At 38.5% G+C, this 26,658-nt stretch overlaps 1 protein-coding gene across 7 annotated transcripts in view; it reads right to left on the bottom strand.

Annotated features, from left to right (window-relative positions):
* CDC42BPB (CDC42 binding protein kinase beta) overlaps positions 1-26,658 on the bottom strand; it is a 133,823-nt gene that overhangs the window by 49,285 nt on the left and 57,880 nt on the right. For all 7 annotated transcript variants that reach the window (XM_075129888.1, XM_048852342.2, XM_048852340.2 and 4 more), the window contains exons 4-11: positions 24,218-24,313; positions 18,473-18,621; positions 13,730-13,823; positions 11,442-11,642; positions 6,863-7,111; positions 5,784-5,863; positions 1,232-1,383; positions 1,043-1,135 (exon numbers count right to left, since the gene is read on the bottom strand). In XM_075129888.1, coding sequence (XP_074985989.1) covers positions 1,043-1,135; positions 1,232-1,383; positions 5,784-5,863; positions 6,863-7,111; positions 11,442-11,642; positions 13,730-13,823; positions 18,473-18,621; positions 24,218-24,313 — 1,114 coding nt within the window. The remainder of the gene's footprint in view (positions 1-1,042; positions 1,136-1,231; positions 1,384-5,783; positions 5,864-6,862; positions 7,112-11,441; positions 11,643-13,729; positions 13,824-18,472; positions 18,622-24,217; positions 24,314-26,658) is intronic.

Here is a 26,658-nt window from a genome sequence, read left to right on the forward strand (position 1 = left end):
AAATGTTGTAGGAAGGAAGGAAGATTAGTCATGGCTAGGATAAGGACTTCCCCATGAATGAGAGTGGGGTGAAGCCAATGAGTCAAGATGACGACAGAAACTGGAGGCCAGAAAATTGCGTGCTACATCAACATGGATGTTCACATCTTCAGTGAGGAGGATGTCTGAAGAGGAAAAAATTTGATTTGAGCTAAGAAATCTGGAAGGAAGGCAGAGAGGAGGCTTTTATGAAGTGGAAGATGACAAGATTGGGGGCTGTGGAAATTTGAGAGTGATTGCTCAAACAAACCTACATCTCTGCTCTTCCTTTCTTTATAGTAATAGCAACTGAGAGTCTCTCTTTAGTAAAGCTTCATTAAGACTAAAAGTCTGAAAGTTTAGCTAGCACTAATTCAAAAGTAGTTCTCATTCCCTTTTTTAAAAGTCTTCTAAAACTGATCTCATGTTTTCTGGGAGATGTTTACATGGATGAACAAAATAGGGTGGTCAAACAGCATAGTTTCAAATAACTGATTTGGATCCAACAGTTGTCTCTCTCTCAGGTAAGACTTGAGTAGTTGCCTTTTTCAACTTGTCAGTTTTAGACACTGCTAGATGAAGATTGAGTGGGCTTCAAAACAACCATACAATTTCTTTTTAATTCTCCCCTTAAATGTACCTAAGACCAGAAAAATGCCCCTTCTTCCCATGAGAAAAAAGCAAGATTAAAAGTACAAGATCACATTCAGAACATATCAAACTGAACCTATCTATCCCATTCCTTCTACTCTTGGCTCCCAGTGGAATATATGCTATCGGGCTCAGCACGGACGTTGAGGGGAAAGATCAGAGTTTATTTGTAAATACTGAAATCCTGCTTAATATAAGCATTCCAGTAGGTATCCTTTCCTTTTTTATTAGCATTCAGCAGTAACTATTTGTACTGAATTAAATTTAAATTGATAAAGTCAAGCATTACTGCTACTGAGATATTAATATTAGAATTAAGTTATTACTTGAAGCATACCAGTCAGAACATCTGCCAGTAATACCAGACACCTACCTGCTATTTTTTTGTTCAAACGTTCAATTTCTTCAGTTAGCTTCTTGATTTCTTTGTCAGGATCTGGACTCAGCACGGGCGGCACAGGAGATTCTTAAGTTGAATAAGAAAAAATATCAGTCAAACTAAGAGCATTCTGCTGCTTTTCATCATCTGAATTGCAAATCCTAGTAAATGTCCACAACTAACCTTGCAGTTTTCTGTACAAATCCAGTTTTTCTTCCTCCAGTTTTCGTATTCGCCTTTCATAAGCTTCTTCTTTGTCGTGTTGCACATCCATCTCTTTGGTTACAGCACCAGACTGCATTACACTCCTTAAAGAGCCTCTATCAGAAAATAAGCTGCAACCAAAACATGAATTAGAAATTACATTACTGAATATCTTACAACAATATTTACAACAAAAAGCAGATAAACAATAGTATTCTCCATACAAAGATGAATTCATCTTATCCTATTTTACATTTGCATTCCAACGCTACTCTGAACTGGAGCAGACTCTCTTCCTGATATATCCACAATTCAGAGCTCTAAGTACATACCACATTCTTCAGCATGGCACAAAATCTTTGACAGAATTGGTCTACTCCGGTCTTCAAAATGTTCCAGTTTCATGCTGGAATTCAACAGTTACACCTAAATTTCTGAGCACAACACTTAATGTAGTGTTACTGTATATACTGCTGCCAAGATTTTGCAATTTCTCTCATGCTTTTCTATTCCATGCAGAAAAACAGTGCCTTCACCATTGCCTTCCATCTTTGCCCGTCTCCTGCTGCAGTCAGCCTCTTCCTACGCCATTTTGATAGTTTTCAATTCTGCTTCTATTACACATTTCCATGCTATCCTTGGTCTACCTTGTCACCTCTTGTTCTAGACATTCAAGTCCAATACTCGTCTTATGTTACTCAGGTCATTCCTACATATATGTACTAGCCATCTCCATTTTCATTCTGTAATTTCCTGTCCTATTGGCTTCTGTTTCTTCCTCCTCCAGAGTTCATTTGTGATTTTTTTCCCCCAGCCATCTGATATTGGGATTTTGTCTAAGGCAGCTGTTTATGAAAACTCTGAAGGATAGGAAGGTTTTAAGTTTCCAAGTTTCATATACTAAGACTAGCTTTACAATGGCTTTAAATATGCAAAGTTTAGTTTGGAGGGCAAGATTTCTGTTTCTCCAGATTGGCTTCAAAGTTACAAAAGGTATGTTATCCGGCTTTTGCTATTCTAGCTTTAATGTCTTGGTCTGTTCCACCCGTAGTACTTACAATGCTGCCAAGACACGTGAAGTATCAGACCTCTTCTATGTTTATACCAGACAGTGTTATTGGCGTTTCTTGTTGTGTGTTGATTCCCATAGTTTTAGTTTTCTCAATGTTGATTTTCAACCCTACTAATTCTGCATATGCCTGGAGATCATTTGTTTTGGCTTGTATATCTCTATGCGTAAGGGATAGTGAGTTGATGTTATCTGCAAAGTCAAGGTCCTCATAACTTGTGAGTGAAAGACTACTGTACATCACTTGGTTGCTCTGTGATCTCTTGTTACCCAGTAATGATGCACGTAGTGGCTAGGAATGGCTTAGTCACTTCACTATTATGTATTATTTGGCATGTCATACTTCCATAGAAGCTTTGAATGATGTTCACAAATTTCTGAGGGATTCTGTAGTGGTGTAACAACTTCCATTAAACTGTTTTATCTACTATATCAAAGGCTGTTTGGAAATCTAAAAAATTCATATAAAGTGGTGACTGCCATTCGATCAACAGGTCTGATGATATGTAGGATTACTATTTGATCTATACATGATTTCTCCTGTCTGTTCTTTTTGTAACCTGGAACTATCACTTTTATTATTATTATAGACAAAAAGAAAGTAAAAATGTTACTTGGGATAGACATCAATCAAATACCCCTCCAATTTTTACAAGATCTCTTTTCTTTGGCAGCTTCACCATATGACTCTCTTCCCACTCAGTTGGTACTTTTTCTTCTTCCCATATCTTTTGTAAAGAGTCCTACCAAAATGTCTAGTGTGTTCTTCAAGTCTGCCTTAAGAACCTCCATTAATATTATCTGGACCTGGTGTCTTTCCACTTTTTAAACTGACTGACTGCCCTTTCTACTTTTACTCTGGTGATAGGTCCTAGGTTGACATCCAGATCTTCTCTTTTCTCTATAACTGGAGGATTGGCCACTGTTTCACCATTCAGAAGTTGACTAACAAACTGCCTCCATATATTTAATTGTTCTGATTTTTATTTTAATTTTATTTTTTGTTAAGTTGCCCTCATTGTCTTGATCTCATTGATTGGTATTTGTTTTTCTGACAACCCTCTAATGAATTGTACTGTATCTTCATGTAATTTTGTGCTGCAACAATCTGTGCATCTATTTTGTCTATGAAGTCTTGTTTGTCTTTCCTAACATTCTTTTGGGCCTCATTGTTCTTTACAATATATTCCTCCTAGAGTCACTCTGTCTGTGTTCTTGCTTGATTTAATTTCAGTTCAACTGTGTGGGTCTCTTCTATTTTCTGCTAGGTATTCACAGATAACCATTAATTGTGATGTTTCTTGCTGACTCCCAGCACTTCTTCACAAGTTTTAGTGAAATTTTCCTTTACTCATTTCCATTTACCTTCTAATATTCCATTATCTCAATCTTCAAGCACCTAGTACCTATTTGCTAGCACAATTCTAAACTCTTGTTTTGTCGTCATCTGTTTTAGCTTGGTGATGTTGTAACATAGGCATCTCTGCTGTTCAGGTCTCTTCTTTGTTTTTGTTTTACTCCTCAATATTGCTACCACTAGGGCATGGTCTGTTCCCACATCTGCCCCATTCCTGCTACAAACATCTTCTAAAGTTCTTCTCCATTTGTATTGCATTGTAATGTGATCGATTTAGTTCCTTGTTCTGTGAACTGGTGACCTCCATTTTATCTTATGAACAGTGCAGTGAGAGAAGATCGTTCCTCCAGTAACCAGGTTGTTCATGCCAAAAAATCAAACATTTCACCATTTTTATTAGTTTCACTGAGGCCTTGTTTCCCCATAACTACCTCCCTTCCAGGGTAGTTGCTCCCAGATTAGTATTCATATCTCCAGTTAATAGGAGGGCATATCTTTTCGGGACCTCGTCTATTAAGTTGTGTAGACGCTCACAGAAGTTTTCTTTTTCCCTTTGGCTAGCTTGATTTGCTGGAATATAACATTCAATAATGGACACTTTCTGGAACTTTGATGTAAACTGTGCTGTTATAATCCTTTCTGAAACTCGTACCCAATCTGTCAGACCCAGGCCATCTTGGTGTACATCACCGGCACTTGACAGCCCAGAATATAGTAGGATGACTAACTGAAAGTTTTGTCCTGGTGTTACCCATCTCATTCTTCTTAGGCCTAGTATATCTAATTTATATCTGTACATTTCTTTTGTTACTTGGGCCATTTTACCAGGCTCAATATTGTCCATCCATTCCATGTACAATTTTGGTGAGGGATTTAGAAGAAAGCAAATTTATCAGTGGAGTACTTTCCTTTGGGGTTTGGCCACTTTGCATCATCATCTCTCTTCTTAGGTCTGTTTGAACTGAGTTGAGTTGGATCGACTTTGTTGTACTGATCAGTAAGTATAGGTTTTCATAACGACTTTTTTTTTTATAGAAGCAGATCATTAGTTCACTCCTAACCTTTTACCAGGAGGGCTGGTGAACTGCTTTTAGTCAGGCTCCTTCTCCAGGTTACGCAATAGATACCCTTATTTGACTTGGCTGTGGAGTGAAGAATAAAATTTCGAAAAAGCACCAAGAGACCTCGGAGCCTAATTCCAATTTGCTTTAAACGGTACTGAGGAGTCTAAGTGACTGAAGTGCTTTTGAAAATCTTGGCTCATCGTATTCTTAGAATGAGGAAACTCTCAAACAGTCATTGCTAAACTATCTGAATAGCCAACTTGCTTACTGCTGCGCAGCCGCGCTTTCCTAAGTTGGTACTAGGAAAGATGGCCTATTCATAACCGCGCACCAAATACCTACGCAAGAACAAACAAACAATCAAAATAGATGTTGGCAGGATTTGGATACTTTCCACACATCAAAAATTGCTGCTTTGATTCCATTAATAAAAACCAGGTGCACTGCAATTTTGATATTGCTACAGCCTCTCTTTGAAATTAGACATTTTTAAAAGAGCTATCACAAGCCAAAAACACTGCTGAAAATATGTTTTCTAGGTCTAACTGAAAACTAAAAAATTTTACCAAACAAAATTTAATCCACTGTCTCAAATGTAGGGGAAGTTACATCCAAAAGAGGGACTTTTTAAAGAGAAGTTCAATAGTGATTATATCAACTGTAACTACTTCATGTGATGGTACAATAAAAAAAATCCAAAATACCAACATTTCTTTTGGTCCCCCAGAAAGCAATGTTTATATTCTGTTGCTCCCAGAATTATTGCTGCAGCAGGTAAACACTATTTCAACACCTAACACCACAGCAACCATACAAATACCACAAAATGAAAAAGCCACAAGCATTGTAAGCTCTATTTCAAATACATGAAGAAAGATTAAATATAAATAAAAAACCTTTAATTCTTGTACAGTCAAAGCAAAAATTTTCATGTACAGTAAAAAAATTTATCTACACACATTCTTCAGTGTGCTTGTGAAGGTAAACCTTCTAGCCCTATTTGAGCGATACATATAAGAAGCACCTGTTTCTTTTGCCTACCTGTCAGTTGTATATGTAAACCCGACAAAAGGTAAATGTAATCCAGAAAAGCCAGTATGAGAACCTGGTGGCACAATTTCCTGCATAAAAAGAACATGAGTGAAAACCAAAGAATGTTTAAAAATCTTAAGTGCTTTTTTGTGCCTTAATGCTCAGGAGGTCAGACTAGATTATCATTATGGTCCCTCCTAGCCTTAGAATCTATGAGTGTGGTATCAGAAGTGAACTTTTCTTAGAATGTATCAGCACACAATATGTAGTTATTCGTTGAGTACAACAATTTCCCACAGATCCAAAATCCCTTATCCCAAATATGGTCATTCACAATGCATTATACACATTGAAAACCCTCTTCTTATTCACACTCCATTTAAAGGACAATTCTGTATGACAAATCGAAAATGTAATACATTCGTAATAAGTTTTGGTTTTGCTTTTAAAAGACATTAAAAGTGAAAAGCGATTGGCCACCAAAATGAATGGTGTTAATATTCTAGCTCTTGTGCCGGACAACCCATCAAAATCAAACCCAGTGCTCCTGTGTGTTATGGACTGCATACTTGCATGAGATAAGCTCATGTGAACATGGCATACCCTCCCTCCGCTCTTCTTGCCAAATTCATTCTTGTAAGCTATTAAGAGACTGAAATGGGGAAAAAATTTATTCTCAAGTATTCAAAAAGCAGAAATCTTGTTAACTACAACCCAAAGCTGGCTCAAGAGGCAGAGATGAGTGAAACATGATCTCATGTGAATTGGATACATGTGATCATCAACTCAGAGCTTTGGGTGTGGCTTTGATGAGCAGCATATCATCTTACTCAGTGTTACATAACATTGCAATGCATATGCACAAGTGGGTGGACTTAAAAGTTGCAGGAGAAATGTAACTCAATTTCATGGCTTTTGTGGGTTAAAAAGCTTAACTTCGTTGCATTAGCATAGTTTATCAACTGTTATGCTTTAGATATTTTTATTAGAACAAAGTAGAAACAAGTTGCTCACATCTGAACTAGTAGTTTTTACTGTTACTATACATACAGAAAGGCCATAATTTAATGTTTAAATGAAAGACTCACAGGATTCCTCAATACATCATCATCTACATCAAAGTTTGATGTGTCAGAGGGACTGCTAACATCTGGAATATAAGGTGCTTCTAGGTTTCGAATATTATCCCAATTAAGTCCTTTAAAAAATGCATGCGACTTGAAATCCTCTATTCCATTCTGTCCTAGTCGACATTCCCTACTACAGATAAGTCGCTGAATAAGGTCTTTCGCTTCTTCAGAAACATCTGTCACATGGGATGGAAACTGAAATCGTTCCTAGAAAAACAAAATAAACCTGATTTGAGAATTTTATACTGGAAAATTCCTGTAAAAAGGAAAAATACAATTTTTATAAGCTTTTTGGTAAAGAAGTTAAGTTCTAGACTATAGATATGACACTGGAAACTAATAGTTATAGCTACCATTTTCAAATCTATTATGAGCAACAGAAGTCTCATCATGATGAACCACAGAATCAAAGAAATGTAGGAGTGGAAGGGACCTCAAGACCATCAAATGCAGCCCCCTGCACCGAGGCAGGACCAAGTATACCTATAACGTCCCCACCAGGCGTTTGTCTAACCTGTTCTTAAAAACCTCCAATGATGGGGATTCCACAACCTCTCTTGGAAACCTATTCCAGTGATTAACTATCCTTATAGTTAGAAAGTTTCTCCTAATAGCTAACCTAAATCTCCCTTGCTGTAGATTAAGACAATTACTTCTTGTCCTACCTTCACAGCAGTTACTGTGCTCTTTACAACAGCCCTTGACATATCTGAAGGCCTATCAGGTCCCTCCTCAATCTTTTCTCAAGACTAAACATGCTCAGTTTTTTAAACCTTTCCTCACAGGTCAGACTTGCTAAACCTTTTATCATTTTTGTTGCTCTACTCTGACAATTTGTCCACATATTTCTTAAAGTGTGGTGTCCAAAACTGAACATAGTACACTAGCTGAGACTTCCCCAATAGAGTGGGACAATTACCTCTTGTGTCTGATGTATGTTCATACACCCCGGAATAATATTAGCCTTGTTTGCAACTGCATTACACTGTTGGTTTATACTTAATTTGTGATCTACTATAACCCCCCAGATCCTTTTCAGCAGTACTATAACCTACCCAGTTATTCCCCATTTTGTACTTGTGCATTTGATTTTTCTTTCTTAAGTGTAGCACTTAGCACTTGTCTTTACTGAATTTCATCTTTTTGATTTCAGACCAGTTCTCCAATATGTCCAGGTCATTTTGAATTCCAATCCTGCCCTCCAAAGTGCTTACACCCCGTCCCAGTTTGGTGTCAACCACAAACTTTATAAGCATATTCTTCACTTCATTAGCCAAGTCATTAATGAAAATATTGAATACTGGATCCAAGACAGACCCCTGCAGGACCCCTACATAAGTCCTCCCAGTTTGATAGCAAACCATAGATAACTACTCTGAGTACAGTCTTTCAAACAGTTGTGCATGCAACCTTATAGTAATCTCTATACCACATTTTCCTAGTTTGCTTCCAACCCTGATATTCTATTCTATGATTCTAATCCCTTACTAACATGAAGATATATCACATCTATAGCTTTCCCCCAACCCACGAGGCCAGTAACCCAGTCAAAGAAGGAAATTAGATTGGTATGGCATGATTTGTTCTCAACAAATTCATGTTGGCTATTATTTATTACGTTATCATCCTCTAGGTGCTTACAAATTGGGTTTTTAACAATTTTCCTGTACCTTCCAGATATCAAAGTTAGATTGACTGGTTTATGATTCCCCAGGTCCTCTTTGTTACTGTGTTTAAAAATTGGTATTACATTTGTCCTTCTCCAATCATCTGAAATCTCACCTATCCTCCATGAATTCTCCAGGACAGTTGTTAATGATTACTTCAGCTATTTCCTTAAGTACTCAAGGATGAATTTCATCAGGCCCTGCTGACTTGAAAAATCTAATTTATCTAAATAGTCATTAACCTGTTCTTTCCTTATTCCAGTTTATTTTCCTTCCTCCTTGTTGTTAATATTAATTGTGATAAGCATCTGGTCACTTTTAACCTTTTCAGTCAAGCCTGAAGCAAAACCTCAGCCCTTCTTGGTGTCAACCACTATTAGCATTCCTTCCCTGCAAAGTAAAGGACCTACACTTACCTCCATCTTTCTCTTGCTCCTACTGTATTTAAAGAATCTCTTCTTATAGCCTTTTATGTCCTTTGCTAAGGGTAACTCATTTTACAGTGGAACTTTATCCAATTTGCTAGCTTTTTCAAATCTATTTTATCCATTCCCCCTTTGCTTTAAGACATTATCAACTATTTTATCCATTCCCCCTTTGCTTTAATACATTATCAATGGTTTTAATAGATTGATTGTAAATACATTAACTGTAGGGTGAAAACTGAAGCTTTTAACTTTTAAATTTTATTTTAATTCTGTATGGCACACTAAGAGTATGAAGCACTAGGAGCAGATCTTCATTGGTATACATTGTCACAGCTTCACTGGCCTATTAAGACTCTAACCCTTGATGTTTCCATTACTTGCTAGAAACATGCATGATCAGGGTCTTAGAACTGTGGTTCTTTAGCTGACACCACTCTTTTAAAAATGTATTTTTATGATATTTTAAGTTTTTCCCCTTGACCCCCCAGTAAAAATTTTTAGACTATATAATGACAAAAATCTGACTAAAATGTTTTGGCAAGTATTAACATTCTGTGGTGGTTTTAAAGATTAAGAAATCTTACACAGAAAACAAAGCTGACTTCACAAGCACCAATAGCCTTTCTGAAAGCAAGTGATATTTGCCTTGAAATCTGATATGCTAATAAAAATTAATTCCTAAAATATTAAATTTTGTTTTAGCTCTTTTCATTGTGGAGTGTTTTGGGAACTTTGTATTTAAACTGGCTTCACTTTAATAACTTTTGCTATTGAAATGGCTAGGAAAAGTAAGGTTGTGTAATAATTTTAAAGGTCAATAGTTCAGTACCAACAACATTAAGCCATTTAAAGCAAGCTATTTATTTATTTGTATTGTGTATTATTTATTGCAAAAACAAACAAAAAACTATCAATCCTATTCTCAGATCTGAGATTTATTAATAAAAAATAATGTAATAGTAGGCTATGTCAACAGTAAACATGTAAGGAAAAAATGTGATTTCAGTATTTTTGGCATCTGTACTAATTCCATTTGACTTTTTATATAATAAATTGCATTATACATTTATGACAGCATATTTTAATCTTTGTCAAATATGAAGTCAAAGTCAACTTAAAAAATCACACCTAAAATGTACCTACTCTTTACAAATTCCCATTTGAAATTACTGTAAATAAACAATGAGGTGAAAATGTTTTTCTATTTTTAGTTTATTTACTTTATATATTTGACCCTGTCTATGAACAGTAAGGTTTCACTGTTTACCCTGCCCAGCCTGTTAGTTTCCCCTTCAGTTTCTGTGGATCTTTTACTGTAACAACGAAGAAATTTAAATAAAAAAAGTTAAATGGGATTGTCAAACCACAAAAATTGGCAAAGTGTTCTGAGATAGCAAGACTTAACTAATAGAATTTCAAGTTTAATTTTTAAATGGAAATTTTCAGTATAATCACATCTATGAACAAAACCCAAGACAGCCTGCATTATTAAGACAGCAAGACCACAGAAACTACAAAAGCATTTAGAGGTATAAATGCCACAAAAATATCACAAAACTAACAAATCAGACAAGTTTCCAAGACTATTTAAGATAGGACATGCCTCAATATACATATACTCAACTTAAAGACATTTTAAAAACAGAAATGAAACACTCATTGGCTGTATCAGCTATAGGAAAACTGCTAGCGGTTTTGCATTAGCACTACCAACACTGTGAGCTCTAGTATAGGCAGGGCATGTCAGATCATTTAACTCTTCTGAGGAAGTCCCATTAGTAACAATTGCAGCTGTACCAATGCTGAAAAAAACAGCAACGAATTTCCTATTATGGAGGCACCCAAAATGCATCACCCTCTGCATAACTTTTCTCAAAAGGACACCAACCACGAGCCGTTTACGGTTTTGCTCTTCACTGTTCAAAATGCACTCAAAAGCTTACAAACAAAAATTTTCCTACCAGTTTTGCAGCTAACAGTGGCAAAAATCAATCTCTTATCACGCACATTTTCTTATTTGTACTGATTATCAGTGTAACAGAAAATGTGCCACCTGTGTAAACAATGTATTACTTAACTACTATTGCAGGCTCCAGAGTAAATATTTTATAGTGGGCCCCATAAACAGGGTGGCTGGTTTAGTTCTCATTTTTTTATTTTGCAAAGATTAACAAGTGTTTAAAAATAAAAATCATAATTTGGAGGCCATCTTCAAATTACAACAGTAGTGATGGTTTTTCCATTTTTGTAAACTCAGAAAAGCTAACAGATTCCTTAACGCAAGCGGATAAGCCTATAAAACTACATTAATGTAAATAGAAACGTATCAAGGAATTATAACTACAGAATTATTGTCACCAAAAAAATCATGTTTTCTTTAAAGGTTGTCTACTTCTGCATAAATATTTTAATAATTATGTATGGTTTGATTATACTCCTTACTTCATGATTCATAATCTTCCCATAGGTTTCCACTAATGATTCTGCATAAAAGGGTGTTTCACCATACAGCATTTCGTACATACAGACACCCAGAGACCACCAGTCACATTCAGGTCCATATTTTCCCATCCCATCTTCCATTGCTTGCAGTATCTCAGGGGAGATGTAGTCAGGCGTACCCACTGCCACAGAAGATTGTACCTTAAAAATAAACAAGCGTCATTCTGGAAGGCTTCCAGGCTTCCTCAAGACAGCATTCTTTATCATATCTTGTATTTTTGGCAGATGAAGACATTAGGAAATGCTTGTTTTTATAAAAAGGAAAAGAATTATCAATCATAACACTAAAAAGAACTAATGAATATGTACAGAAAATTCAAAACAAAAAGAGGCTTCAATAAAGTGGACTCCAATGCAACTTCATTTAATACATTTTTGGCAAAACATAGAAATTATCAAAGGCAAATTTTGATTTCCCAGTGCTCTAACCATGAAATGTATACTCTGTGCAGAAGGAAACTCAGAACCACCAAACCTGATGGGGTGAAAAAGGGAAGGGCAAGAGAAGACTGATGTAAACACCATTAAGACATGAAGAGAAAATGTTTTGCCTCAGTGTGTGTGCGCATGTTTAAGGATGGAAATGGCTGTCAAAGATTGGGGTAGGAAGCGAGGAGAGCAGGGGGCTACCAAGCTCCCACTCCATTTCCCATGCTCATTTGTGTGATTTGATTTGGAGGTACTGGAGGGAGTGTCCACTCTGAGTCTAGAGCTTGCTTTTTTGTGCGTCACGTGTTGGGGTGGATGGAAAATGGCTTAACGTGGTAGATTACAGGATAGGTGAATTGGATGGGATAAGGAGATGAGCTACTAAGCTTCAATATATCCACATAAAAAGCAAGTCTTGGGGATGGTGGCAGGTGTTTAGTTTTGTGCTCCTTTGGCAAATTCCATTGAGATATCTTGCAGCCAAGTTGGCATGGCTCATTCAAATCCCTTCTGCATATTATTTTGGATAACGCCAAGACAGATGCTTTAGGGTTGTGGAATGTCACCAGGCTCTGGAATGTTTCAGTGACAGTGGATGATGCTACAAGCATTATTTTGTCATGACTGGTTCCACTGGATACTCATCACACCACCAGCATTGCACAAAACAGAGATGGGGCATTAGCTGTGATATTTGTATCAAATTTGCAGTGTACCAGATGGCCAGCTAGCATATCCTGGTTCTTTCTTTTGTCCAGAGGCACTTTCACAGTGATTCCCAGGAGCTCAAACAGCTTGGGTGCAGACTGGAGGAGAGCTGGGAGACATCTGAAGTCTGATTTAATGCCTGAGGATTTTATGCCAAGTCTATAAAGATTTCTGAATGGGGCCAAGAGATGTTATTTGTTCTGAGCTGTAGACATTGTGAGCAACTGTACAACTCAACTCTTGGGTGGGACATAGCCCGATTAATATAGGCTGCCTCAATTCACCTGCTGTTACAAGTTTGTTTCAACCTTTACACATCAGACAAACCGGCTCACAGTGAGGGGGGCTTTGAATCTTTTAAATCTAAGAGCTGTGTGCTCCTGATGTATTCCCTCTTCTCTGCTAGTTTGATTGCCTTGATTTCTGATTAGTTTTTCCCAGGATTTCAAGGTTACCTGAAGGTTGTAGCCTGTGGCTCTAATTCATATAATCAATAAATAATCATTAACAACACTTTTAATGTTTAGATATTCCATAACACCAACAAGAAATTCAACAGCTAGCAATGGAATGGTTGATGAGCAGATGGGTATAACTAATGCATATACACACTTTCATGTAGTCTCTATAAAATACTATATATACACAAAATGTATGTAAAAATGTACATATTTTGATTTTACCTCTTTCCCCCTCCCTTGGAATGCTGAAAGTCTTCCTAAGGTATATCTACACTGCAGCCAGGGGTGGGAATGGCAGCTCATGAAGAAGTACCTGTGCTAGTCTAATTAGTTCACTAAGAAGTGAGGACACGACGACTTCTGCACCAGCTGCACAAGTGAGTATGTACCTGGGGAAAGCAGTGCAGGAGTGTCAGATGGGCTTGTGTAGCTGGTGCTGAAGCCTGCAGCACAACAGCCTCACGTCTATTTTTAGCAAGCTAGCTAGAGAGTACAGCTAGCACGGTAACTTCTACACAAGTTGCCATTCACATCCCCAGCTGCAATGCAGATGTGCTCTTAGGCTGCAGACTCTTAAAGAGCAAGGCACCTTCTACAAAGATCCTGAATAAAATTTTACTTTATACATACAGTGCCATCTTCACTCATCTTCAAGCATGATCCAAAGTCTGCCATGCGTATATGGCCATTCATGTCCAAAAGAACGTTATCAGGCTTTATGTCCCTGTTGTATTAAAAGAAATAAAGTGATGTCAACACAGTACAAACATGAAGCCAATGTTCTCACTGAAGTATTGGCTCCACTGAGAAAACACCAATATAAATTAATGTAGAAGTTAGTCACCTATTGAAAGAAAAATTATTTACCAAATGGATGGTGTTCAGTTTATGTCTGGCTATCAGTTAAGTGCAGGGTATGTAGTAAGTTCAGAGAAACTTAATACTATGCCTGCAGCTGTACTACCCAGGTCTTTGATTCTGTCAAACCTGCAATGGTCAGTATTTGAACTGGAGAATTATGATAAAACCAAGTGATGCAGAAAGTCAGTATGAAGAGGTGATTCATATACTGTCTTGAAGAGCACCAATGTCTCAGCATAGTATTCTACAGGGAAAGTAGAATCTTTTGTATTTTCCAACTATCCTGACCAAGTTCTAATCTGGGCACAGTTCTTCTGCCTCCCTAAACCCTGTTATTTCAATTCAAGACCATATTCTTCACTTCCTGTCCTCGGCTTGTCTAGTACTGCGGTGCTCTATTAAAACAGCTGCTCTGTTATAGCCCAGAAGTAAGGTGTGTTTTAGGAGGTTGTGAAGTGATTTTTGCGTGTATATAGCATCTGAAGTGCTTTACACGCCTACATGAGCAAAGAGGCTATAAACAAGTTTAAGAAATGTATTAATAATAAGAATATCAAGAGACGGCCAAAAAACAATAACAAGTCTCCTAAACTACACAATACCACAACTTGCTAGGTAACATGTGTATAGTTGTGTATAATATGCTGTTGTTACTAAAGGAAATGAACTACAAGTTCATTTTTGCTCTAGCTCATAACCGGATATTCTTCGACCAGTAATGTGGTCAAAATGTTAATGAATGGGCATAATGTAAATTTAATTTCATTTAATCTCAAAATTAATCATGTTTTCCTTCATCATTTTGTACTCACTCATCTTCACATCCACTTAAAAGTATTGGCAAATAAAATGGCAGTAGCACCGAGGAAACAGAAGGTAGTGCTGAAACTTAGTGGTTAAGGCAGGCAGGCATTCTCTACAGATATTTCCTTATAAGTTCTCTCAAAGAATCTTAAAAGAGCAACAAGCCAGTGTGCAAGGGGAAACAGTTTTTAAATGATTTTCTGAATTTAGCAGTATAAAGAACATCTAACAGATGTACAAGTTAAAATGCACCGCCTTCCTCCCTTTATGTCAGTGTCATCCGCATCAATTCAGCAATATACCCCAATGTGCACTCTGCTAGTACATCGTGGAACATCACCCCTCCATAGAATTTAGCTGGGTATGTGAGCTGGGCTATAAAATGAATTTAACTTTAAATAATGAGGCACTGTTTTCTTTAAAAAAAACAACCAAACACCTTTCTATATTGGGATATATATTTAAAGAAAACTGCACCTTATCACAAAACAAAATGCTTTACTGCTGTAAATTAGTCCCAGCTACCTCAGCTATGCCCCAGGTCCACCCAATCCTCCACTCCTCCAAACAAAGTCCTGTACCCTCTATCCACTCTGGCCAGCTCCACCTCCCCACACGGGTGACGTATAGCGTAACTATTCATTTTTTGAATTTAATGTTTAAATTTGTGATACCTTAATTCCCCTCACTCCAGCTCATATGGAGGGACAGGGCGAGGGGCTCAGACCCCCCAAAAGAAGCATAGTCCCCCAGACCTTAGAACACACAGCAGACTGGGTGAACTCAGACCCCTGCAGAGGGGTAGGGTTTCTCCAGATCCCAGGCGCACACACACAGAAAGGGAGAATTCAGGGCTGTCAGGCTCCCCACCCCTTAACCCCCAACCTCCTCTCCTACCTCTCACATTCTCCAACTCCTCATCTTCTCTCCTCCCATTCCCCCAATCCCTACATCCTTCCCCTTGCCTGAACCACCCCAACACTTTTTCCCTCCACAGGCACCCATTAGTCCCACTCCCCAGCCTGGAACAACAGCTTTGAGAAATGTATCTCATTCCTGCCAGTTCCCGTGCCCCTTCCCCAGTGCCGGAGATTTTCTGATGTGTCAAACATACCTCTTCTCAGCTCCCCACATCCAGAGGGGCAGGCCTTCCCAGATCCTGGCTCACAGAAGTGGAGTTAGGGAGGCAGGTTAGACCCCCAACTGATGGGCAGGGCCCCCAGATACTAGCACACACGAGGAGGGACATAGAGCAGGGCTCAGACATCGCACGGGGGCAGTGATCTCCTCACATTCCAGGAGGGGATTAGGGAGTGGGGCTCGGAACCCTTCCAGAACCTGGCTCACATGAGGGCGGCAGGGAAGGAGGGGTCACCCAACCCTGCAGATGGGTTGGGGCCCCCAGATCATGGCACACACAGAAGGGGAATGTGGGGCTGACAGGCATCCCAACCCTATTCTCCCCAGTTCCTCTTCCCTGTGTCTCACACCTTCCCATAGACCCCTCCCCTGAGCATCCCCTGATCCCCCAACCCCTCTGCCACTATGCTCACCTACTCTTACACCCCTACTCACCATCCCCTCCCAGTAAGCATTTGCTTATCTCATTTTCTTTTCAAAATAATTTCAGTGCCTTCTGAATATTCTGCTGTACTCAGATTACACTTCCCAAAATAAAAATCCCCCTTTCATCGGAGGTGGATTGGAGAAACATGCCTATTTATTTAACTCAAATTTCTGCCCCGGGTTGGATTTGAACTCTCAGTGCCCTGGGTGTTCTTGGTTTCGATGACTAACACTCTCGGAGCCACCCAAATCCTGCAATGTGCAAGTAGTTTTTCAGATAGTTAGCCTGTCTCTCTGCACATGCTCTGTATAATCCACTTGGTGCATGAGCAGGCCTGTGAGCCTTAGTGTGCCTAACTGGAAAAGCAAGCTATTTTTCAAACACTGAAATCTGAATGCTCCCAAAGGGCTGGTGGGTGTCTCACACTCTGCTGGAGTAACCCTCAAATGTTTGAGGCCCTGATGAAATATCTGAGCCTTCACTGGATCTCTATTTATGAGCAAAACATTTGCTAGAACGTGTCAACTTTAAGAAAAATCTGTTTTTTTTCCAGGGGCTGCCTTGGGAACTTTGATCAAATGACCCCAACATTGAATCACTGACTGTACCCTCACATCCCCATGAGGCACACCAAAATACAAGGCAATCTGATTAACTGCACGGATTTTTAGAGCACTTAAGACAGTCAAGGTTTAAACAGAAAGCTAGTCTTAACTAAACACTTTTGTTTTGTTTTAAAACAAACATTCTTACTTTAGAGCCTATAGGACTAAGAAGTTTAAAAACGCAATATTAAAACCCTTCCTCTATCTCAAAGTAGGACATACTTTACAGTTTCATTGGCTTGCTCCAGAGGGCCAAGTAGATTCAAGCAATCTTTATGGCTAACAGAGAGCATACATTCTCTAGAAAGGATATACGATGTACATATCAATTCAAACAGCATCACAGAAGATTATTTTTCCACATGCATGGTTTTATTTTCAGCTTTCAATAATGACAACTTTGGTGTATATCATTTCAAGGGAATTAAATGACTGACTGTGGCTAAAGGCCTGATGGTTATGCCTACAATATTATCGCTTAAATATACACTGTTGATAGTTCAAAAGTGCAGTATTTTCTGTTAGAACTCTCTAGATCCCTTATGTATATCTACACACACAGCTAACTGAATGATATCATTGCCTTACAACACTCCATACTTTACAACTTCACATTTATCAGAAACAAAGTACAAGGTCAGAACATAAAAACAATGGCAAAGGTTTTCTGTACTAATGTCACTGCTTTTTCATGACTAACATACTAAATGTTAAGTCTGAAAGCAAGTGTCAAGAAGAGCAATTCTCCTTTGAACAAGATTCTCACTATGCTGAACAAAACATTTATCATGTGCTTCTTCCTAACAGCACTCCTGTTTACCAAAGGCTTTTCTGGAACCTGCATTTTTTAGAGTAACCTAACAATAAGGAAGTGTACAAAGTGTTCTTTGCTTTCCTGACTAATTTCCTCCCACAGTCAGAGGAAGGAAGGTTATTTTCTTAACCATTTCAGAGTGTGAACTAACAACTGATAACTCAAGCTTTTTACATTTTCAGCATTGCTAAATGTTAGAATAGGCTGAGTTGGAATATACACCTATACGTAAGACACACAGACACCAACATCATAACATTTTACAAACAGTTAATACAGATAATACAGACAGGTAACCAACAGTTATTATAAAGGGTCCATTCTAAATATTTTCCTGCATGATACATCTACTGAATTTATTTATTCAGAGAAGCTTCACTAAGATGCATCTGATTTTGCCTGAATTTTCTAGCTGGGTTGAACTGAGGCATTAAGTCATCAAGTGAATTGCCCAAAGTAAACTACAGGTGTGGCTAACTGATCATTAAACCCCTTATTATTTTAAATTCTTTAACTACTAAGCCAACTATTTTTAATCAAATTACATTTCACCACCTCTAAAATTGGTCATTTATAAACTTGATGTATTGAGTTAAAAGTTTAAATAGGAATAATTAGCAAACAGCCCTATAAATTTGCCTGATATGACCACTGTATGTGCAGTTAATTCTGCGTTGACACTTTCAAAATTGGGCATATGCATAATGAAGTGGATATTTTACCTGTGCACATAATGCAGCTGATGAATGGAATGTATAGCAAGCACCATTTCACCAATGTAGAATTTGGCCATATCTTCAGGAAGCTTGTCTTCAAACTTACTGAGAAGTGTCAGCAAATCACCACCCACATAGTAGTCCATCACTAAATACTAAAAAACAAGAGAAATATGATTAATGCATGCTTGAGTCAGAATGGATAAATACAGCAATTAAATACAAGTAGCTCATTGTGGAACAAGAAGGATGTAAAAAGAGGTTGTGGAAAAAGTGTGCCTGTGAAGAAGGGTCAAAATGAGCACTTTTTATGAACAAGTTACTATGAATTATCTATTTTGCTGCAAGTATTTGTAATTTTCTTTAATATAATCATAGTAAAAACATTAGCTCAACACATTCTAAACTATCTCAGGTATGGTCATTATCATAAAAATGAGCAGAGAGAATATACAGCAGAGGGCAACCAAGACAATGATTTATGACTATCTAGCTTAGTTATAAAGAGAAGTGACAGAAACAAGGCCCACTTTCTTTAGGGAATTGGTTTTTGTGAGGTTCTGCACTAATTTAACAAAACAAAAACCAAAACCTTAACAAAACCAAAATCACGACCAAATCTAGCATATTAAGTTTCAAAGTGTGAGGATTCATATGGCATGAAAAAGAGGAAACTAGTTTAAAAACTATTTATGTACTGGAGAATTAATTTTAAATCCCTTTACACATCACAACATTAAATCCCTGTGTAGTCTGAACAGGAAACACTGGATTCTTCTAGTGGAATATGAAACTTTTGGAATGAGGAACAAATAACATTTGCAATTAAATTCTTGTTTAGACAAGAAGTATGTTTGGATTATAGGCATATTTTTGTGGTGTTGATAAGCCTGTGAGCAACAACAAAAATATGAGCCTAGAATATTCATTTTATTCTACTAAGCATTTGCTGCAGAAAACCAACTTTCTCCACAAATACTACTTTGACTGATAATGAAGGGAGCTCAATTTGCGTGAAATAAGTAAGTTAGTGGAGTAAAAGATGCTTTTCTAAACAAATACTTTCAATGAATTTAGTGCTCATTAAATAGATTGGAAGCCCTTGGCCTTGTGTATGCTAACATTTTTCTTAAAATTCCTTACCACTGTATTACCGTGGTTGGTAGCAAGAGGAGGGGCTTGCTAGAGCACAGGCCAGCATTTTAGCCACTGTGAACTAGAGTCACAAAAGTGCTCTAAACACCAAGCTACAGAGTCATTCTCATGCTTGCTCTCTCTCCCACGTCCCCCCCCCCCCCAATGATTCGTTCATTATTTATCCACAATGGACCGCAGACATTATTTTAAGTTATTTTTTGACACTCTCCCCACCTGAATTAGAATCTAACCCATGACCTAGGGACCGATGTTTATATTTCCCATTACCAATTCAGAGCCATTCTGTCTGACCCTTCTTCCCACCCAGTGGCATAAAGTGTTAGCAATGATCTTGCTTATCCTCAGTAACAGAATTTTACTAAAGTAAATACTTAATTCTGTTGCTCATGGTAGAGCAATCTGAATTCCATTCAGTTCCTGAAGGAGGGAAAAACAGACTCCCTTCCTACAAGGGAAACAGATTAAGTCAGCAAGACCATAAAGTAAAAGGGAAGGCAAAGGGTAATTGCCTTTTTATTTACTCAAAACTTTTGTTGCAGACAAAAGGACACCCCAAAAGGTGTATACAGTGTTGTAGTTCTGTTGGTCCCAGGATATTAGAGGGACAAGGTGGGTGAGGTCATATTTTATTGGACCAACCTCTGTTGGTGAGTGACAAACTTTTGAGTTTACACAGAGCTCTTCTTCAGGTTCTGTAACTCTCAGCAACAGAGGCTGGTCCAATAAAAGGTATTACCTCATTTACCTTGACATCCCAAAAGGTGTCTGTCTTGACACTGCCCTCCACACAACTGTTCATGGATAGCTTAACCCTAGGGCAAATATTTGCTTATGCTGACAATGGAGTGTGTGTGTAACTTGGCAATTTTTGAATGTGCATTGGGAACAGTGTGTTCAACACAAAGATAAATTTACATATGAATGTACATCCTACTCTGTGTATCCAATGTCCAGATTCCCACTGTCTTTCTGCAAGGTAGTTTTATTTATAAGTTCAAATGTGCTTGAATCTGGAACATGGAGTGTTCTTCTCGAGAGAATTAACTGTTTGAATTTTCTTTTTCAAATTGTATGTGTTTCATAAACCATTATGTGATGTTTCACCTACCCAAAATATACTTCATAAAGTAAACAAAGGGGTACTAACAAATGACCTTTGTTCCTAAAACTGTCTCTATGAAAAGCAATCAGAACCACCATAAAACCATTATAAATCTAACATTCCAGGTAAGACCATCTCAGAATTTGTAGTAGGGAAACATTCTGAGTATCTGTCCCAGAATACTTAGAAATTGCAGCAATGGAATGTGTGGACATCTGGCATGGGCATTCCTGTTCATACAGTCCATGCTAGTGTGAGAAAAAGCTAGAGGAATTCAATTTTTGCAAACTAAGGAACTAGTAGGAAAAACTTCCTGCTATTTTAAAGGTTTATGAATATTTCCATGACAAGCACATTTTTTTCAAGTTTCATAAAGTACATGCAAACAATTTGCTGCATGCAAGCTAAATGTACTAGAAGATGAGATCAGTGTAAACAATAAACAGGATCTCAAGACCTGAAGAGTCACTGTTGATTAAAAAAAAAACTATTTTAGTAAGTAAATACTCTAGAGATTAACACACTGTTCGATATTTATTTCACCAATCCTTAAATGAACATTGGGAACACTTTAGTCAATTTAAAAGTAGTCTTATAAAGTTCTACTCCTCTCATCAGCTGAAATACTAGGTTGTAATTTCCTACAGCAAAAGAGATGTTACTTCTCCTTTTCCTAATATTGGAATTACTCCAGTATCACATAAAGCAGGGGTCTCAAACTCAATTTACCTTAGGGCCAGTGCCAGTCCTCAAATCCTCCCAGCCGGCCAATAATATCACTCATGCCACACAGAACCCACCCCCAAAACTCCCCCCCCCCCCCCCCACACAACTGCCTCAGGCTCTGGGAGGGAGTTTGGGTGGGAGGAGATCTGGGGTAGGGGATTGGGGTGCAGGCTCTGGGAGGGCATTTGGGGTGAGGGAGGGGGTCTGGAGTGCAGGCTCTGGGAGGGAGTTTGGGGGCAGGAGGGGGGTGTGGGAAGGGGGAGGGGTTGCAGGCTCTGGGAGGGAGTTTGGGGGCAGGAGGAGGAGGGGGGTGCAGAGCTTATCTGGGGCTCCAAGGTGGGGCAGGCCGGGGGGGGCCTCTGCACGCTGCTGCCCCCAGGCACCGCCCCTGCAGCTTCCCATTGGCCACAGGAGCACTCGGAGCAGGGGCAGCACACAGAGGCACAGCCCCATCCCGGGGTCGCAGGGAGGGGCCAGCAGACACATGGAGCAAGCAGGCAGAAGCCATTCAGCTCTGCTGCACTGCTGGTGGTGGTCTGGGCCCCGGGCCACTGTAAATCACCTGTGGGACGTGTGGGGGCAGAGCTCCTGGGGGCGGCAAGCGGGGCTAAGAGAGAGACCTGGCTCCAAAATTGCTGGAGCCCCACGGGCCACATTGGGGAGGTTCTTGTGTCGCAGATGGCCCGCAGGCTGGGAATTTGAGACCCCTGACATAAAGTCTGCTTTATATCATTAACAGAACCAATAGATACTAATAGGTTCTGTATTTAATGCAAAACTGAAAGTATAACACTGTAGGTTAAATTAGAGTGCATCAGAGCAGGTTTCATGGGTCTTATCTGAACTAGAAAAACTGCCAACAATGGAGTAGCTGCCTGGTGCCAGCAATAATGTAACAATTAGCTTAGACAAACTCTCAAACACACTTATCACCATGTCACAATAACCTGCTCTGAGTATGACAGTAGAAAAAGTGTCTGAGCCCCACCTTCACTGGTTCAACTGCACCATTACTTGCTGTTGCTGTAATATGTGTACTAATTTTTCAGTGTAGACGCACCCTTTGAGGCAGCACAGTAGAACATTACCCAGAAGCACTACAGTTTGGAAAGGCTTCAGGTGTAGTTAAAGGAACAATTCTGTAAAAATGCATGGGTTTGAAGGCCGGGTGCAGACTGGTCAAGACTGAACACTGAGCCTCAGCTCAGAGAAGCTGTGCTAGAGGGGCATTCGATTGATGGTACATCTACACTTATGGCAGAGTACAAAGTACAGATACTGCACTCCCACTAGCATGGCTATCAATAGCAGCATAGACTGAGGCACAGCTTAGCTGAGTAGACTGCCCTATGCACCTGAACCTGAGGGTACAGACCCTACATGTCTCTCCACATGCCCAAGCAATGCCTCCCATGTCTACACTGCTGTTTTCAGTTGTATAGTGTCCTGCTGCTTCCCCATTGCCAGAGCCTTTCCTTACCATAGAGAAAGGCCCACTGCTGGAGCTTTTTTCCCCACTGCCTCCCCATGCCAGAGCCTTCCATTGCTGCAGCGAAAGGCTCCAACAGTGAGCCTTTCCCTGCGGCCTCAGCCTTTCCCTGCTGCATATAGCTAGCTATGTGTACCCCACACAATGCCATTATGTGTAGACAAGGCTTTAGAGAGGTAGAATTCTGTTCTTCATCTACAAAGGATGAAGGCTTGAATCAGGAGTCTCACTTCTCAGAGAAGCACCCTAACCATTGGGCTAAATGTTACAGAGAAAGCTGCATCATTACCAACTGCTCCACCTCCCATTTTGTAAAAAACATCTCAGTCCCAAAAAAGTGTTTTTTGGGGTTGAAATTATCCAGTGAATTCACGTAACATTTCATGAGTAATTTTGGTTAGCCAAAAAATGTGTGTTTTTTGGTGAATTTACTATTCACTGAAACACCCCACCCTGCTCTACTGTCTTCATGTTTCAATCTATTGTAATTGGTCACGGCCCAACCAGCAGTCCATGACAGAATACAAAATGGTAACTGTGAATGTCTACTGTATAATCCTCAATTTGGCTAAAAATTTCTAATGTGAATACATTTTTTTTTCTTCAATGAATCATTGCAGGTAATATGCAAAAAAACTGAAGATGTAATCCACTGAAATACTGATGCATAATATCTGCTACTTAATATTTTTAGCGCATGGAGGTAATGTTTTTCATCATTTTTATTGACTTTTTCCAATATAAAGCTAAGCAAAATATTTCAAATAAAATTAACAGATTTATGACAATGTTAGTGGAATAAAACTGATCTCTGTCATTTATAAAATGCTATGAAGAAAGTCTCAGCTCAAAAAACAAATTTTTGCACATTTTAAACTGTAGAATAAAGTAAAATTAAACTTCATAGGAACTCTCACGGAGTCACTGTCAAGGTAAAGAATATCTACAGAATCAATATATCATTTTATTAACAAGTTATTCACAAATTAAATTTATATCTAATATACTGTATTTCATAGTAGATCAGCATATTTTAGATGATTTACATGGGACAATTAAGTATACTCTAAAACTACCTTAATTTTGTTTTCAGTGTCCTACAGTTACATTAAGTCTTCTGAAGTGTTTTTATGTAAGGGAAGAACAAAGATGTGAAGTGTTGCAGCAAGAAACAAAGAACTGATTTATTGCTCTAAAACCCTCAGACTTATCAGAAATAAGTTTGTTTTTAACATAAGTAACAAAACTTTTGTATTTAATGGCGAAGCAAACATACCAAATAGTTCTCATCCTGAAAGGCATAGTGCAATGTAGTAATCCACTGACAATCTCCATTCACCAAAACATTTCTCTCTTCTCGAAAACAAGCTGTCTAAAGAAACGAGGAAAAAAGGCATTGTCACAGTCCATAAGTCGTCTTTGCAGGATTCATACATATGCATGTTTTATGGGATTATTTAAAATTTCTACACAGAGGTCTCTAGTCATTGGAATTTAGTCTGCACGAGTGAAAAGCCAGGGAAGCTCTGCAGCAGGCTTCTGTGGTTAGGCATCCACTCCTCCTAATCCAGAGTGCTACCTTTTTAAAAACAATTTAGCTTGAGCCACTCAAGTCCTTTCTTCCCTTATGTACTAAAAAATGTTTTCACCCCACCACAATCTGTAGCAAAAGGACAACTGCATATGAGGATAAAACCTGTGTGAAAATATATCTATGCAGCCACAGTTTAATGGGTCAGTTTCTAACAGTACCTCTAGTGAGGGCCTCAGATAATATAAACCATGCAGGAAATCTACAAAAATCCATATAGTTTCCCACACTAATATTCTGCATAAAATACTGCACTTTTCAGGAGTCTCCCAGTATTTCGGAGTAACATTTACAAAATAATTTGCACGAAAGATTATCACAGCTCAGCTCCATATACGTTTACATACAACAAATCTCATTACATTTTTAGGAAGAAGACTCACCTTGAGTTTATTAATGGCTTTCTTGGCCCAAAACACTGGTCAAGACTGAGTCCCTGGGGTTGTTTTACCACGATAAATTGAGGCTGCCATTATCCATATATTCTTTTTATTTCCATTCCCCATCATCAAGCACTTGCGCTCTGGATAAGAGTGTTTCTACTGGTTCTGATCTATGAATTGTCCAACAACGTGCACTGAGGAAACACCTAGGAATCCCACACTTCACCACCCTCATCCTAGAGGCCTCGCTATTACAATGTTTGTATTTTAGTTTTCCAAGAGAAAAGTCTTAACTGTTTTTTTGAGTGGAGAAACTTTCCAGCGGAAGTGGAATATACTACGGTCAAGTTGGAACAATTAAGTTACACAGTGGGCATACAAACAGAACCACTCACGTGCAAGGTGAATCATTATATGTCTATATTATGCTGTGAATTAGAATGTCATTTATGCTAATACTTTCACGTATAAACACTTATTTGGTGAAATTCTCTGGCCCATGTAATTCAGGAAGTCAGACTAGATGATAAATAGTGGTTGCATCTGGTCTGAAGGTCTATGAGTACATTGCTATTTTCTCAGTTTCCAGAATTAGATATTTCCATATTTTAACATTCTTAAAACAATATATTTGAAATACACAACTGAGTCCACCCAAGTAACAGTCAGACCCACTTAACTGAAACAATTGCTGGGAACGGATTTAAGACAATGCAATTTGTTGACTAAACAATGGAGAAAAAGGCACACCTTGTCTATGTAAGAGCATACCTAGTCTTGCCTACCAGCCTACCTACAAGTGTTTGCTAACAATTTTCCCCATGTTGCCCTTTGTTCACTTCAGACCATCTTGCTCCTTTTACAGTTGATATAAAAACTGGTATTAACCAGATGCACTTTGCTATGTTTAATGAATTATACAATGTTTCTACAGTTCATAAAATAAATCAACATACAACCAGCACAATGCATTCATTGAACCTCTGATAACTGAATGAAAAATTACCTAATGTCTGTTTTGCAGTAAGGTGTGTCAGTTAAGAGGCTATCTATTGTGTACTTAAAGGTTTCATTTTAAAGTTGAAGGGTTTACAACAAATAAAAATTAAAGCTTCCCACATGCTTTATGAACTCGATATGCAGGTTTTGAGAAATCGACTTATTTGCTTGCCTTGTGCAGCAGGTGGTAATCAGAGGCAGGCAAAAGGAAAAAAGGTGCTGAGTGACCTTGCTGTACGCACTGCTCCATTTCCAAGGGGAAATCAGTGAGCACAGAAACTAGCTGGAATGGCTACAGCTTTCCCTGGAAAGGAATAGGGACACATAGGAGGAGATGGCAGAATTACTGCTCAGATTCTGGTTCCTATGCAGATTCCACATCTTCACCTCTTGCCTGCCCCAGAAGCCACTCTACCAGATGCTCCTGACTGGGGCGGAGGTAAGTCAGCCAGGTAGTGTGTGCAGGTCATATATTGCTTCCTATATTTTCCTCCTCTTCTCCCACTTAGGACATGTCTACATGAGAAAATTACAACAATTTAATTCAACTGGTGTAGAAACTGATTAAATTGGTGCAATCCTGTATGTGGACACTAATTTTGGATTAAAAATGCCTCACAGAGATTTAGTTTAAATTAGGGATGTCGATTAATCACAGTTAACTCACGCGATTAACTCAAAAAAATTAATCGCACTGTTAAACAATAGAATACCAATTGAAATTTATTAAATATTTTTGATGTT

The sequence above is a fragment of the Caretta caretta genome, chromosome 6, assembly GCF_965140235.1.
Source record: "Caretta caretta isolate rCarCar2 chromosome 6, rCarCar1.hap1, whole genome shotgun sequence".
NCBI lineage: Eukaryota > Metazoa > Chordata > Testudines > Cheloniidae > Caretta > Caretta caretta.